We start from the raw sequence: 16,099 nt of genomic DNA on the forward strand, positions 1-16,099 counted from the left end.
CTGTCTCTGTCAACAGGAATTTTCCCAGACGAAATGAAAATTGCCAAGGTAGTCCCATTATACAAAAATGGAGACAAACATAACATTTCAAATTACAGGCCAGTTCATTGCTTCCACAGTTTTCTAAAATTATGGAAAAAGTTTTTGTGACAAGGTTGGATAAATTCATTGAGAAACATCATATTTTAAATAATGCTCAGTATGGATTCAGAACAAAACATTCGACAGCTATGGCAATTATTGAATTAACAGAGAAAATATCAACAGCAATAGATAATAAGGATTATTTTGTAAGTGTTTTTATTGACTTGAAAAAAGCTTTTGATGTTATCGATCATTCAAGATTGCTTCACAAGTTACAACAATATGGAATAAGAGGGATTGCACGAGTGGGTAAAAAGCTACTTAGAAAATAGAAAACAGTTTGTTCAGATAAATAATACTAAATCAGAATTGTGTAACATTATGTGTGGAGTACCACAAGGGTTGGTACTTGGACCCAAACTGTTTATTTTGTATATCAATGATTTTGTGAATGTATCTAACGTACTTGGTAGCATTTTATTTGCTGACGATACATTATTTTACTCTGGATCAGATATACAGAAAGTAGCACAAGTGATAAATACAGAGTTAGAAAAAGTTAAATGTTGGTTTGATATAAACAGATTGTCACTTAATCTTAATAAAACAAATTTCATATTGTTTAATGACAGTAAAAAAAAATGTGTCATTAAAAATAGATGGAATGGACATTCAAAGGGTAAAAGAAATGAAATTTTTAGGAGTGATGATTGATGAAGATTTTACATGGAAGTCACACATAAATTACATAAAAGGAAAAATAGCGAAAGCTATTGCTGTTTTGCATAAAGTTAAATATTCAGTAAATAGTGTTGTGTGGGCCGCTGAAGAGGAGGTACTGCTGGCCCACCACCACCAGAGGGCGCCCTGCCTGGAGTGCGGGCTCCAGGCACCAGAGGGCGCCGCCGCCTCACGTGAGCAGCTACGGTGACAGCTGTCACCCATCACCTGAGACAGCTGACGGCAATCATCTGTGGGGTATATCAGCAGGACGGCACCTCCACCTCATTGCCGAGATATCGTTTCTACCAGAGAGGTAACGTATCGAAGCTACGGAGTGTATCTTTTTGGATTTGTGCTTAGTTTGTGGATTACTGTTCCAACGAGAGGTGGAGGTAACTTCCCTGCTGTTCGGAGTCCTGGGTGCAAACGCGCCCCCATCTAACTGTCCTTTGTTCCTCGCCAGCAGTACCAGGTCCGACACGCGGAGGCAGTGGCCACCTGGGAGTTCGGGACTTGGCGGCTCCAGTATTCCCGGGGTCCTGTGGCGGAGGAAGCCGTGTGGTTCCGGTCTTACCTTGGAGAGGCGTCTCCTATCTTCGAGCCTGCCCACACGACACTTTTGTGAATTGACTGTTGTCCATTGCTGTGATTGGTTGTATTCGTTGTGCACATTCACAACAGTAAAGCTTGTTATTTTGACTTACTCCATTGTCCGTTCATTTGCGCCCCCTGTTGTGGGTCCGTGTTCCTACACTTTCCCAACAAAATAGTTATGGATTATTAACATTGTACAATTCATTGATTGTTCCATATTTGACTTATTGTGTAGAAATCTGGGGATCAACATGTACAACTTATACGCAACCTTTATTTATTTTGCAGAAAAGAGCTTTAAAAGTAATTAGCAACAGTCGTTTTAGAGACCCATCTAGTCCATTGTTCATTAAGTATAGGGTACTTAAATTTCATGATTTAGTTGATTTGAAATTATTACAAATTTCATGATTTAGTTGATTTGAAATTATTACAAACAATGTACCAAGCGAATAACAATACCTTACCAATACACATTCAAAATATGTTTGAAAAAAGAGTAAGTAGTTATAATTTGAAAGCCATAGAAATCTTTAAAAAATCAAGATTCAGAACCAGGATAAGGGAACAGAGTGTTGCAGTGAGTGGTGTAAAATTATGGAACCTTAACAAAGAAATCAAAGAATCAAGGTCGCTTAAATTATTTAAAAAATCGTATTAAACTAGATGTATTTCGTAAGTATGAAACTATGAAATAACTCAGTGGGCTGTGACAAAGCCAAAAATGTAATCTGTTAATAATGTTTAGAATGTTTGAAGTTTAAAATTTAATCTGTTAGGGATGCAATCTTATAAATAATGGTTAAAATTATGAAATAAGTCGGTGGCATGTGACAAAGTCATAATCTGTTAAATTATGTTGATTAATGATGCTTGATATTGTAAGACTATTGTAAAAAAGGGGCAGAAAATATAAGACTTGTTCTTCCAATCTGCTCCTTTTCATTCAAGGGTTTGTAAAGTTTTGTTATTTCTGCTATTCTAAATAAAAAAAACAACTAAAAAACAAACCGAAAATTTACAAAAACACCAAAAAGGAAGAAAAAATGTCACCTCACCTGAACTGAGTCACTCTCACCTGCGACCCTCACTCACACCCAAACTCCCAGCATGCACCAGAGAGAGAGAGAAAGAGAGAGAGTGAGAGAGAGAGACGGAGACAGAGAGAGAGAGAGTGAGAGAGAAAGATGGAGACAGAGAGAGAGAGTGAGAGAGAGAGTGAGAGAGAGAGAGACGGAGACAGAGAGAGTGAGAGAGACGGAGAAAGAGATAGTGAGAGAGAGAGCAAGTGAGAGAGAGAGCAAGAGAGAGAAAGAGATAGTGAGAGAGAGAGCAAGTGAGAGAGAGAGCAAGAGAGAGAAAGAGATAGTGAGAGAGAGAGCAAGTGAGAGAGAGAGAAGAGAAAGAGATAGTGAGAGAGAGAGCAAGTGAGATAGGAGAGCAGAGAAAGGAGCTAGTGAGAGAGGAGCAATGTGATAGAGAGAAGCAAGAGAAAGAGAGATAGTGAGAGAGAGAGCAAGTGAGAGAGAGAGAGAAAGAGATAGTGAGAGAGAGAGAGAGAGAGAGAGAGAGAAAGAGATAGTGAGAGAGAGAGCGAGAGAGAGAGAGAGAGAAAGAGATAGTGTGAGAGAGAGCGAGAGAGAGTGTGAGAGAGAGCGAGAGAGAGTGTGAGAGAGCGTGAGAGAGAGCGAGAGAGAGCGTGAGAGAGCGAGAGAGAGAGCGAGAGAGAGCGAGAGAGAGATAGTGTGAGAGATAGTGTGAGAGAGAGCGAGAGAGAGATAGTGTGAGAGAGAGAGCGAGAGAGAGAGAGAGAAGAAAAAGTGTGAACAGCAGATGCTACACGCTGTAAAAAAGCAGCAAAACAATTTTAATCAACGATCATCTTCACGTGTGAAAACTGATTCAGAAAGTTTTCATCTTTAAAACAGCAGATTTACTTCTTTACTTCTTCCAGTTACTTCTTTCAGAATTTTTTTCATTTTCTTTTTTATTGTTGTTTCTGCACCAATGACATCAGATCAAATTACTCGTATGTGAGAACTTACTTTGCAATAAATTTGATTCTGATTTGACAATCAAATAAGTCCAGGTTTAGCTCTTGTTCAAACAAGACAATTAGGGGTTATATTGTTTGTTTGTTTTTTAAATAAGTATGCAATCCCGCTCAAAAATTAAAAAAAAAAAAAAAAAAGCTAAACTATCAACATGACAGAAAAACTCTACCTGGAGTCTTACTGGATTAAAGGTACAGTGTGTCATGTTTAAACAAGAGAGCAAATGTTATGTCCATCAAATATTAATGTGTTTTTAAACTTTTCAATGTTATTTATTTTCTTAAGAGAGAGAAAAATGCAAAAAACAACTTTGATATGACAACATAAGTGTCATTTTTTTTGTCTATTATTTCTTGCTTTAAATTTTTATACACACTTTATACATGCTTCCCTTAGGCAGTATTATTAGACAGTATTCTTTAAATTTTCATTGTTACGCAGATGATACCCAGCTTTATCTATCCATGAAGCCAGAGGACACACACCAATTAGCTAAACTGCAGGATTGTCTTACAGACATAAAGACATGGATGACCTCTAATTTCCTGCTTTTAAACTCAGATAAAACTGAAGTTATTGTACTTGGCCCCACAAATCTTAGAAACATGTTGTCTAACCAGATCCTTACTCTGGATGGCATTACCCTGACCTCTAGTAATACTGTGAGAAATCTTGGAGTCATTTTTGATCAGGATATGTCATTCAAAGCGCATATTAATCAAATATGTAGGACTGCTTTTTTGCATTTACGCAATATCTCTAAAATTAGAAAGGTCTTGTCTCAGAGTGATGCTGAAAAACTAATTCATGCATTTATTTCCTCTAGGCTGGACTATTGTAATTCATTATTATCAGGTTGTCCTAAAAGTTCCCTAAAAAGCCTTCAGTTAATTCAAAATGCTGCAGCTAGAGTACTAACGGGGACTAGAAGGAGAGAGCATATCTCACCCATATTGGCCTCTCTTCATTGGCTTCCTGTTAACTCTAGAATAGAATTTAAAATTCTTCTTCTTACTTATAAGGTTTTGAATAATCAGGTCCCATCTTATCTTAGGGACCTCGTAGTACCATATCACCCCAATAGAGCGCTTCGCTCTCAGACTGCAGGCTTACTTGTAGTTCCTAGGGTTTGTAAGAGTAGAATGGGAGGCAGAGCCTTCAGCTTTCAGGCTCCTCTCCTGTGGAACCAGCTCCCAATTCAGATCAGGGAGACAGACACCCTCTCTACTTTTAAGATTAGGCTTAAAACTTTCCTTTTTGCTAAAGCTTATAGTTAGGGCTGGATCAGGTGACCCTGAACCATCCCTTAGTTATGCTGCTATAGACGTAGACTGCTGGGGGGTTCCCACGATGCACTGTTTCTTTCTCTTTTGCTCTGTATGCACCACTCTGCATTTAATCATTAGTGATTGATCTCTGCTCCCCTCCACAGCATGTCTTTTTCCTGGTTCTCTCCCTCAGCCCCAACCAGTCCCAGCAGAAGACTGCCCCTCCCTGAGCCTGGTTCTGCTGGAGGTTTCTTCCTGTTAAAAGGGAGTTTTTCCTTCCCACTGTAGCCAAGTGCTTGCTCACAGGGGGTCGTTTTGACCGTTGGGGTTTTACATAATTATTGTATGGCCTTGCCTTACAATATAAGGCGCCTTGGGGCAACTGTTTGTTGTGATTTGGCGCTATCTAAAAAAAAAATTGAAAAAAATTGAATGCATCTAAAAACTGACTTGCAAAATGACTTGCAACGTGCGCCGCCTCGGGTGATAACTGCCAACAGCACCGCTATACTAAAAACGTCTGGGGAGAACACTTGCAATGAGAGTCTGGATTCTGGTTGAAGGTATTTTGGACCATTCTTCTTTACAAAACATCTGGTTTGTTGGTTTCCAAGCATGGACAGCCCACTTAAAATCACACCACAGATTTTCAATAATATTCAGGTCTGTGGACTGAGATGGCCATTCCAGAACATTGTACTTGTTCCTCTGCACGAATGCCTTCATAGATTTTGAGCAGTGTTTAGAGTCGTTGTCTTGTTGAAAGATCCAGCCCCGGTGCAACTTCAACTTTGTCACTGATTCATGAACATTGTTCTCAAGAATCTGCTGATATTGACTGGAATCCATGTGACCCTCAAGTTTAACAAGATTCCCAGTACCTGCACTGGCCACACAGCCACACAGCATGATGGAACCACCTCCAAATTTTACTGTAGGTAGCAAGTGTTTTTCTTGGAATGCTGTGTTCTTTTTCAGCCATGCATACCGCCCCTTGTTATGTCCGAATAAGTCAATTTTAGTTTCATCAGTCCACAGCACTGAAAGCTGGCTTGTCCAAATGTGCTTTAACATACCTCAAGCAACTCTGTTTGTGGCATGTACGCAGAAAAGGCTTCCTCTGCATTACGGCATCATACAGAATCTCTTTGTGCAAAGTGCGCTGTATAGTTGAACGATGCACAGAGACACTATCTGCAGAAAGATCATGTTGTAGGTCTTTGGAGCAGGTCTGTGGGTTGACTATGACTGTTCTCACCATCCTTCACTTCAGCTTATCTGAGATTTTTCTTGGCCTACCACTTCGGGCCTTAACTAGTACTGTTCCTGTGGTCTTCCATTTCCTCACTATGTTCCTCACAGTGGAAACTGACAGCTGAAATCTCTGAGATAGCTTTTTGTATCCTTCCCCTAAACCATGATGTTGAACACTTTGTTCTCAGGTCATTTGAGAGTTGTTTAGAGGCTCCCATGTTGCCACTCATTAGAAGAGATGCAAAGAGGGGAAACATTTGCAAATGGCCACCTTAAATACCCTTTCTCATGATTAGATTCATCTGTGTAAGGAGGTCAAGGGTCAATCAGTTTACCAAACCAATTTTGTGTTCCAATAATTTGTGCTAAATGTATTCAAATCAATAAAATGACAAGGGTGCCCAAATTTATGCACATGCTTAATTTTGTTTAAATAATTATTGCACACTTTCTGTACTAGAAACTTCATTTCACTTCACAAATATCAGTGTGTTCATCTGCTATATGATACATTTAACTGAAATTTCTGATCCAGACAGCCAATGATTTCTAAAAGAAAATCATGAAAATTACCAGGGGTGCCCAAACTTTTACATATGTGTGTATATATATATATAGAATGTGTGACATTTGACAGAAGCTCTGGGCTGGATTTGAAACCTGGATGTGGTCTAATTTAGCAACCAGCCGCTGTAAGGATAAATGTCCTACTAAGATGGAAAGGACGACAGGGCCTCGAAGGTGTGATTAACCGCCACGCAAACCTCCTCCTCTATCATGAGCAACATTTCAGCGCTCGCCATCTCAACATACAAAGAGCAAGTCCAGATATTTTAGGCCAATTCAAATCCAGGATTCACACTCATCACCAGAGGCTCGGTCTTTAAGACCTAAGCAGCAGAGGGCGAGTGTGGCACAGGGACAGAAACAGGAATTTAAATCGGGAGGGCTGTTGATCAAATCCCTAAAAGGAAACTGCTCATTTTGTCTCCCTGACGTGAGAAAATGTTGTTCTGACTGCAAGGATGAACAGAGGAGGAGGAAAAGTGATTCTCCTTTTGGTTTTCTATGTTTATCAAAGAGCAATCCCAGCAAGAGAACACAAGCCTTCATCAGAGGGCTTCACATCACTCTGTTGTGATTTGGCGCTATATAAAGGAAAATAAATTGAAATTGAATTGAATTGAATTCACCATGGTGAATTTTACACCAGATCACATTAAATACAGTTTTAACCACGGTAAACCAACAACTTACCTGCCTGCTTACTGAACCCTCCTTCCTCCAACACAGATATCCGCTAACCGCTAATTAGCAAATCTAATTTTTTTGTTAGTGGATTAGCTTTTCACCTAATTCTGAAAACCATCAGCAGACCACTTAGCTTCCGCTAACTTTCAGTCTGCTAACTTTTTTTTTCTGGCATACCTAGTTAATAAAACTTAACAGTCAAAATCATACATTTTAGTACCTACCTGCTGTGTTTTGCAATAGTCAGACGGCAGCAGAAGAGAGCGAAACAGGCAGGTTGCTGTTGGCCCAGTACGGGGCATTTCAAATCAAATCAAATCAAATCAATTTTATTTATATAGCGCCAAATCACAACAAACAGTTGCCCCAAGGCGCTTTACATTCAACATGCAAAAAGACAGCAAGTGTGGAGGAGAGATTAAACGCAACACACTTTTCACTCATGGTTTTACTCATAAACATCTAATTCTGGAAAGTTTATAGATATTAACGGTACCACTGTCATTTTTACAGAGAGAAAATGTCACACATATGAAGGAATAAGCTAAATTCTGAAGCTTTGACCTTTTAACAGACATGTGCCAAAAAGCATTATGGGAAATTCAAATGTCTCTTTCGATCACTTCCCCGCCCCGCGTCAAAATGCATCAAACAGTGTGTGAATAGCGAGCCATCAATTTGTGAATTACACTTCATAAACAGAATTTTCAGTTTTGCAAATGCCTTTTTTTACAAATGAAAAAAATGACATATTTACAAATACACATTTATTTGTAAAAAAAAAAAAAACGCACACGTTACAGTAAATGGTCATTTATATAGTCATTTATATTTATATGCCATTTACATAGCACTTTTCCATCTGCATCAGATGCTCAAAGTGCTTTACAATAATGCCTCACATTCACCCTGATGTGAGGGTGCTGCCATACAAGGTAGTCACTACACACCGGGAGCAACTAGGGGATTAAGGACCTTGCCCAAGGTGATTTTCTGGTCAGGCTGGGATTTGAACTGACGATCATGAGCCCAATGCTTTTACCACTACCATCACCTCCCCTTACAGTAACTTGTGTGTTGTTTTTTTTTACAAATAATATAAACCAACCAACAAGTGAAGGAGACTCATTTTTCCCATAATGCCTTTCGGCAAGTGGGTCTCTTAAAGCTCAAACCTTCAGAATGTTGCGCATTCCTTTAAATGATATGTCATATGTGTGATATTTTCTCTCTAAAAATGACAGTTATCATTGATATTGATAAACTGTCCGGAATTAGTTTTTTTTTATGAGTAAAGCCACAAGTGAAAACTGTATTGTGCTTCATGTCTCCCCTCCACACTGTCTGTCTTTTTACATGTTGAAATTAAATTACCTTTTTTTGTTTTGGGCAACAGCAGCCATCCTGCTTCACTGGCTTCTGCTGAAGGAGGACTGAGCTCACAGCCCTCTGTTTACATAAGACAGAAGCTCTGGCTCATTGTTCATTTTTGGGTTGTGATCACTTTTGATTTTACTCGGAAGCCTCGGCGGTGCTTAAACTCAAAACTGGCTTATCAGTAGCCGACAGTACTAAACGTTAGCAGTTCGCTGTAACTTCCATTAAAATCTTTTGGGGTTTATCAGTTTAGCATTATAAAAGTTAATTTTTCAGTTAGCGGATTAGCGGTTATCGAAGCTAACTTTTTGGTTATCTGCACCCACCACTGTCTGCCACTCACCTGGACCACAATGGACATAATTCGCTTGACAAATGCGGACATATTTCAGGAGCGCATTTATGGCTAAACTGCAGGAATGAGCTGCTGGACTTTCTGCTTCTCGGAGCTACAATTCTCACACATGCCTCGTGCACAGTCCACACATTCAGGGGTATTTTTGAAAATGGGGATTTTCTGCCTTCTTTTTCACCCACATGAAAACACAAAACACGCTGTAAAGCACTGAACATGCCAAAGCAACAGGTGGCGATACTGAGCTCATATAAACTCACAAGTGAACAGCGCCAGGGTTTCCTGTTTGAAGATGACACTGTGCAAAACACTGAAACTCTGTTGTGTCTTTCAGTGAGGTATGTCACTGTAAATGTCTCACATCCTCAGCTACAGTCTGATAACACGCATGACAGCTTTAGTACAGTCATTCATTCCACTCCATTTTCCTCGTCTTCACACAAACACAGCGTGTTTTTCCAAAATCTTCTCTTTGGCCGGACTTTCACCAACGTTCCATTTTTAGTGATGCAAGTTTTTATATCGACAAAAGGCAAAAACAGGGCCAGTTTCAAGGCTGTCCCATCCATCCCTTTACTTCCGCTTTATCCGGAGTCAGGTCACGGGGGCAGCAGCTCAAGCAAAGCCGCCCAGACCTCCTGATCCACACACCTCCCCCAGCTCCTCCGGGGGAACCCCAAGGCGTTCCCAAGCCAGCCGAGAGATGTAGTCCCTCCAGCGTGTCCTGGGTCTTCCCATTGGGACGCCTCCTCCCAATGGGATGTGCCCGGAAAACCTCTGCAGCGAGGCGTCCAGGGGGCATCCGGAAAAGATGCCCAAGCCACCTCAACTGACTCCTTTTGACGTGGAGGAGCAGCGGCTCGACTCCGAGCTCCTCCCGAGTGACCGAGCTCCTCACCCTATCTCTAAGGGAGCGACCAGCCACCCTGTGGAGGAAACTCATCTCGGCCGCTTGTACTCACGATCTCGTTGTTTCAGTCACGAGCCAAATCTCATGACCATAGGTGAGGATCGGAACATACATCGATCGGTAAATCGAGAGCTTTGCCCCCCTACTCAGCTCTCTCTTCACCACGACGGTCCGATATAGCGACCGCATCACTGCAGATGCTGCACCGATCCGTCTATCGATCTCACGCTCCATCCGTCCCTCACTCGTGAACAAGACCCCAAGATACTTAAACTCCTCCATTTGAGGCAAGGACACTCCACCGACCTGAAGAGGGCAAAGCACCTTTTTCCGGTCGAGAACCATGGCCTCGGATTTGGGGGTGCTGATTTTCTTCCCGGATGCTTCACACTTGGCTGCAAACCACCCCAGTGCACGCTGAAGGTCCTGATTTGACAAAGCCAACATAACCACATCGTCCGCAAACAGCAGAGACGAGATTCTGTGGTTCCCAAACCAGACCCCCTCTACACCCTGCCTGCGCCTAGAAATTTTGTCCATAAAAATAATGAACAGAACCAGTGACAAAGGGCAGCCCTGGTAGAGGCCAACATGCACTGGAAACAGGTTTGACTTACTACCGGCAATGCGAACCAAGCTCCTGCTGCGGTCGTACAGGGACCGGATAGCCCTTAGCAAAGGACCCCGGACCCCGTACTCCTGGAGCACTCCCCACAGGGTGCCCTGAGGGCTGTCCTTCTCTACAAAAATGCACAACGAATATAGAAATGAGATTTTTCATATACACAACATCATGGGGACGTGGAATGAACAGTATGTGAAGTCCGGCGGTGCTTTTAGCTTCATCACGCGAGCTTGGTCGTGTGTGTGTTATTTACTTTTTCTAAGTGATGAGATGACGGTGAATCAGGCCAACAAAATGTTATTTTGTGGTAGAAAACACAAATAAAGACAGACACATGGCAGCAAACGTGTCCCGTCTTTCTGTGACGGGCTGAATGTGTTGAGTGACTGCGCGCCGGTCGAGCCTGACAGATATGGATTTTTTACTGACATTCGGGAGTAAATAAAATAACATAAAATCATACTGATATAAAGTAAATAGTTTTAAATAAAATGTGTCAATGGAACAACTTCTGTTGTTCCTGCAATTTCACAAAAAACAAAAACAAGAGCAACAAAAAACACCTAAAACTATCATAACTTCCATTGCAACTTTTAATAAAAGCTGCCACAACATCAGAACATCCAGAGACACTCAGCAGCTTCTTTAAAAATCAGAAGCGGAACAAGTGAATAATAATAAACTGTTGGACCAGTTACGTTTAAGGAACGATAAATGGGTCGTCTGCAATCACAAATCACATCTGAACATCAGAACTCACTGAGTGAATGGGAGCTCCCTCAAATGACAAGAGGACTCCAGATTTTACAACAAACCCTGGTTTTCCAAAATACCTGTGTGCGTGTGTGTTTCTCACCGGGGTTACAGTCTGTCAGCAGGGAGCAAATGGACAGGAGGACCTTGGAGATGGTCAGGGCAGGACTCCAGTTGTCCTTCAGGATGTCCAGACAGATCACACCCTGACTGTTGATGTTACAGTGGTAGATCCTCGTACGGAACGTTACCTGTCACACCCACCCACACACACACACACACACACACACACACACACACACACATTAAAACCATGAGGTCACTCTGGAGTGGACTGACCTTTGACATTTCGTTTGTATTTCTATATGTCTGATGATGAGGGACGTCCACTCCTTGTTGAAGGACGCCTCGTCACATTCTGTGAAGGATTGGTGCTCTGGTTTCCTCCCACATTTAAAGACATGCAGGTTAGGTAAATCGGAAACTTTATAATTGTCCAGGTCTCCTTTGCAAAAGAGGTCTCAATCCCAATTGGACTAACCTGGTTAAATAAATGATAAATAAATGAATACAGGGATGTTTTAAAGCCCATAATGTTCAACTGGCTGTGACCTCCATCCTGATGATCTGAAAGCAGCAAACGGTCTAACGGGGAACTGAACCGAGGACCCACTGGTCAAAAGCCCACCTCTGTAACCACGACATCCTTCATCACAAGGTTGGTAAGGTTGGACTTTACTCGTGTGCAGCGTCTTCAGGCAGCGTTATTATGATAAAAAAATGGAAATATGGGATAAAAAATGTGACTCTGTTGCGTGAACCATCAGCCTTTAGTGCTGCATGCAAAAAAAAAAAAAAAAAACACAGCCACATATTTATTAACTCTCTGGGGTCCAGGGTATAATTGGCCGTTTTTTTGAGTACTTTTGGTTTTACCCTCACAATTTACCCTAAAAAAACTGTTTACTTTGCCTTTGGTGTCATTTTTCTCAGTACAACCTCACCTGTGTGACATTACAGTTTTTCTTTCATTCTGACATACTGTATGAACACAATGAACCAAAATTCACACAAAAACATAAAATCTGAATAGAAAAAAGTTTTTTTGTTTACTGTAAAAACCACAAACATGTTTAACAAACCATTTTTATAACGTAGAATGCAAATATAAATTGTAAATTTCAAAAACCTATGTACAAATGTAGCAAACACCAAAGTTATATACAACTATTTATATTGAAATGCAGGAAACGCTTAAGGCATTTTTTGTACAACTATTTACAAAACAATAAAATGCCACATAAATTATTTGTGCCACTCAGAAAAAAAAAAAAAAAAATTCCTGTCAACACAAAATTTCTGTCAGGCCTGATGCTTTGTCATTCCTCCTGTTACCCACTTGGAGGCAGCGCTGGCACCTCAGTTTATCTTTGGTGCCTTTTTTTTCCCATCAGCAACACCCCCACGTGGGGTTGTTGATCAGTCCACATGGGGTTGATGGCTTTGATTGTTTTTTCCACCAGTGCTAAAGGGGAAGTCATTTTTCCCCTCTGGCCAGAGAAGAGAAAAGAGGAAGACGTTTGCACGCTTGCTACATGAAGCACCTCCCTAAGCAAATATGTGGGTCAGTGATCATTTTTGATTGGGTGAGGCCATGCATTTTCCACAAAAGTCATGTTTTTTCCCCTTGTAATTGCTTGAGCCAGAGAGGAAAAAAAGGGAGAGAACACCCATTCGTGCACGTGCTCGATGAAGCACCATTCTACACATTACTATAATATTCAGGAAAAAGTCCGGCAAAAATGATTAATCATGATTCGGGTTTTACTGGGCCTATCAACAAAATTTAAAAAACTGATATATAGTTTGAAGTCCACACTTTCAACACACATTCAAACAGAAAGAGTGTAGGGGATTTGATGGGAGGACCACTTAATTCAATCATGTGACTTTGACGCATCTCTGCACCAGACAATGTCAGAGGGTTAAACATATAAAACTTTATAAAAATATATAGTTCATAAGGTTTTTATTCTCAGCTGTAACTTTCAAAGCAAATATGAAAATGAAGATAGCCTTGATAGTAAGTCCCTTTGGCTGCTCTGCTACTGTCCCTACAGACAGGAAGACAGGACTTGTTGTCTCAATCTGGAAGAGACTGCAACAACTATAGAAGTAGCACACCGCTCTCTGTGCTGGGGAGGGTGCTTCCAAAGGATTATTCTTAGTAGGATGCAGTTTCAGCCACTTGCTGCTCAACAACTGGAACAGTCTGACTTCAACCCAAAGAACTCAACCACTGACCACATTCTAGTCCTGTGAGTGCTCATAGAAGACAAGCATGAATATCAGCAGCGCTTCTGTGCAGCGTATGATCATTTTAAAAAAGTGTTCATTTCAGCTGATCTGACTGCTCTCTGGGACATCCTGAGAATTAGTGGGACTCCCAAAAGTTACTGAACATCATCGTCAGCCTATACACAGATACCACAAGTGTTTTCTTTGGATTCAGCAAAGAAATGCGGGTGTAGTGCAATGTCTTTATTCCTCTCTTTCAGCCACTCTTCACAAGCACACTTTGCATGTCAGTTGGCTTTCTTCCTCTGAACTACTGTCAGCTTTTTTTTAAATGATGAAAATATTCATTCCTTTGAATATACTGCCTGGGTTGCAGCTACAGTATAGAAAAGTCACTAAGTGAACTATGCAAAATGACACCGGGCTTGTTTCTGCAGTTTGTCCTTGTCTCTTTATAATGATCTTACAACCCCAATTCCAATGCAGTTGGGATGTTGTGTAAAATGCAAATAAAAACAGAATACAATGGTTTGCAAATCCTCTTCAACCTATATTCAACTAAATACACCACAAAGACAAGATATTTAATGTTCAAACTAATAAACGTCATTGTTTTTGTGCAAATATTTGCACAAAAACAATAAATGGATGCCTGCAACATGTTTCAAAAAAGCTGGGACAGTGGTATGTTTACAACTGTGTTACATTACCTTTCCTTCTAACAACACTCAATAAGTGTTTGGGAACTGAGGACACTAATTGTTGAAGGTTTGTAGGTGGAATTCTTCTTGTGAATAGCTGAGCCTTTTGGGGATGCTCCTTTTATACCCATTCATGATACTCAACTGTTTCCAATTACCCTGTTCACCTGTGGAATGTTCCAAACAGGTGTTCTTTGAGCATTCATCAACTTTCCCAGTCTTTTGTTGCCACTGTCCCAGCTTTTTTGAAATGTGTTGCAGGCATGAGAGAGTAAGTTAACCCACCTTTTGTCAAAAACTGATTTATGGCCCTGTCAGCCAATCAGAATCGACTACGTCACTAAGCCCCGCCCCTTATGACATCACAGCCAATCAGAATCGATTACGTCACTATGTCCCGCCCCTAGCCCCTCCCCTAGTCCCACCTCCAAGCCCCGCCCCTTATGACATCACAGTCAATCAGAATCGATTACATCACTATGTCCCGCCCTAAGCCCCGCCCCCGGCTCCTCCCCTAGTCCCGCCCCTGGCTCCTCCCCTAGCCCCACCCCCAAGCTCCTCCCCTAGCCCCACCCCCCAAGCTCCTCCCCTAACCCCGCCCCAAGCACCGCCTCCAAGCCCTACCTCCCCTCCCACCCGGGTCTAATATTTTAATGTCATTTTATTTCATGAATTAAAGAATGATTAAAAATACCTAGATCTTTTTAATGTATTAAAGAATTAACTAATTCTGAAATAATTAAACATAAATCAGTGTCTATTATTTAATACCCCTTTAATATTTTTAATTCTTAAATTAAAGCGCCTCCTTTTATGGTTTGTAATGCCTCAATTAAAGAAGGAATAAAAAATACCATATCTTATGCATAATTATGGGAGGTTTTCTTCAATTTAGTGATTAAACACGAATATTTTAATACGCCTTTAATATTTCTTAATTCTTAAATTATCGCGTTTCCTTTTCTGTTTTTTTTTTAATTCGTAAATTAAAGAAGGGAAACAAATAGCCGTCTCTCTCGGCTGTAAGTCTTTGCAGCAAGACGGTCAAATACCCACGCATAGAGCTGCTCGCGGAAACATGACCCCACGGCTGTAATACCTCTTGCAGACGCTAACTGCGTCTGTGTGTGTGTGTGTGTGGGTGCGTGCGTGCGTGCGCGTGTGTGTGTGTGTGTGTGCGTGTGTGTGTGTGTGTGTGCGTGCGTGTGTGTGTGTCTGTGTGTGTGTGTCTGTGTGACCTGCGGAGCGGGGGTGTCAGGCCGGATGGTCCTTTATAACATAGTAGAGAAGCTTGAATCTTTGGTTGAATGTTTTATTACATCCGATCTTCCTGAAGACGGGGGCGTTCGCGCTTGTTTGAAGGCTGAAAAAACAAAGCTCCTTCTCACTCACGCCAAATGGTGTTTCTTTTAAGATATTAGTCGATCGATCAAGGGCCGTGGGACACCCGCTGATCGGAGATGCTGCCCCGAGGTGATGAAGCCGGAAAAACAACAAACTTTGGTCTCACCCACGTCCCTGGGAAGGAGTCACCGCTCATTTCCACTACGACCGGTGAAGAGTGAAGATGCCTGGACCCCCAGCTATGGGTATAAAATAGAATAAATTTGCGGAAAAAAAAAAAATCCTGAAAAACCATGTTGTTTAATTAAGTTTTCTTGTCTTCGAGCAGAGTGCGAAAACCGCATCAGCTTTCAGGGTAAGTGATTTAAGTAATCTGTTTTGATAGAAATGAGTGTTTTTAAATGATGCACGCCGTCTGAAACTGTCTTTTTTAGACAAAACCACGCAGACGGTCCAGAGCGCATTCGGACCCGTCCTCGGTAATATATTTGAAATATTACAGAATATC

General features: G+C 41.2%; 1 protein-coding gene across 1 annotated transcript in view; it reads right to left on the reverse strand.

Moving 5' to 3' along the window:
- LOC117502058 (ubiquitin-conjugating enzyme E2 E2-like) overlaps positions 1-16,099 on the reverse strand; it is a 521,468-nt gene that overhangs the window by 61,755 nt on the left and 443,614 nt on the right. Inside the window, exon 5 of the mRNA XM_034161048.1 lies at positions 11,352-11,499. Within this exon, the coding sequence (XP_034016939.1) occupies positions 11,352-11,499 (148 nt within the window). The remainder of the gene's footprint in view (positions 1-11,351; positions 11,500-16,099) is intronic.

This window comes from Thalassophryne amazonica, chromosome 20 (genome assembly GCF_902500255.1).
Source record: "Thalassophryne amazonica chromosome 20, fThaAma1.1, whole genome shotgun sequence".
Lineage (NCBI taxonomy): Eukaryota > Metazoa > Chordata > Actinopteri > Batrachoidiformes > Batrachoididae > Thalassophryne > Thalassophryne amazonica.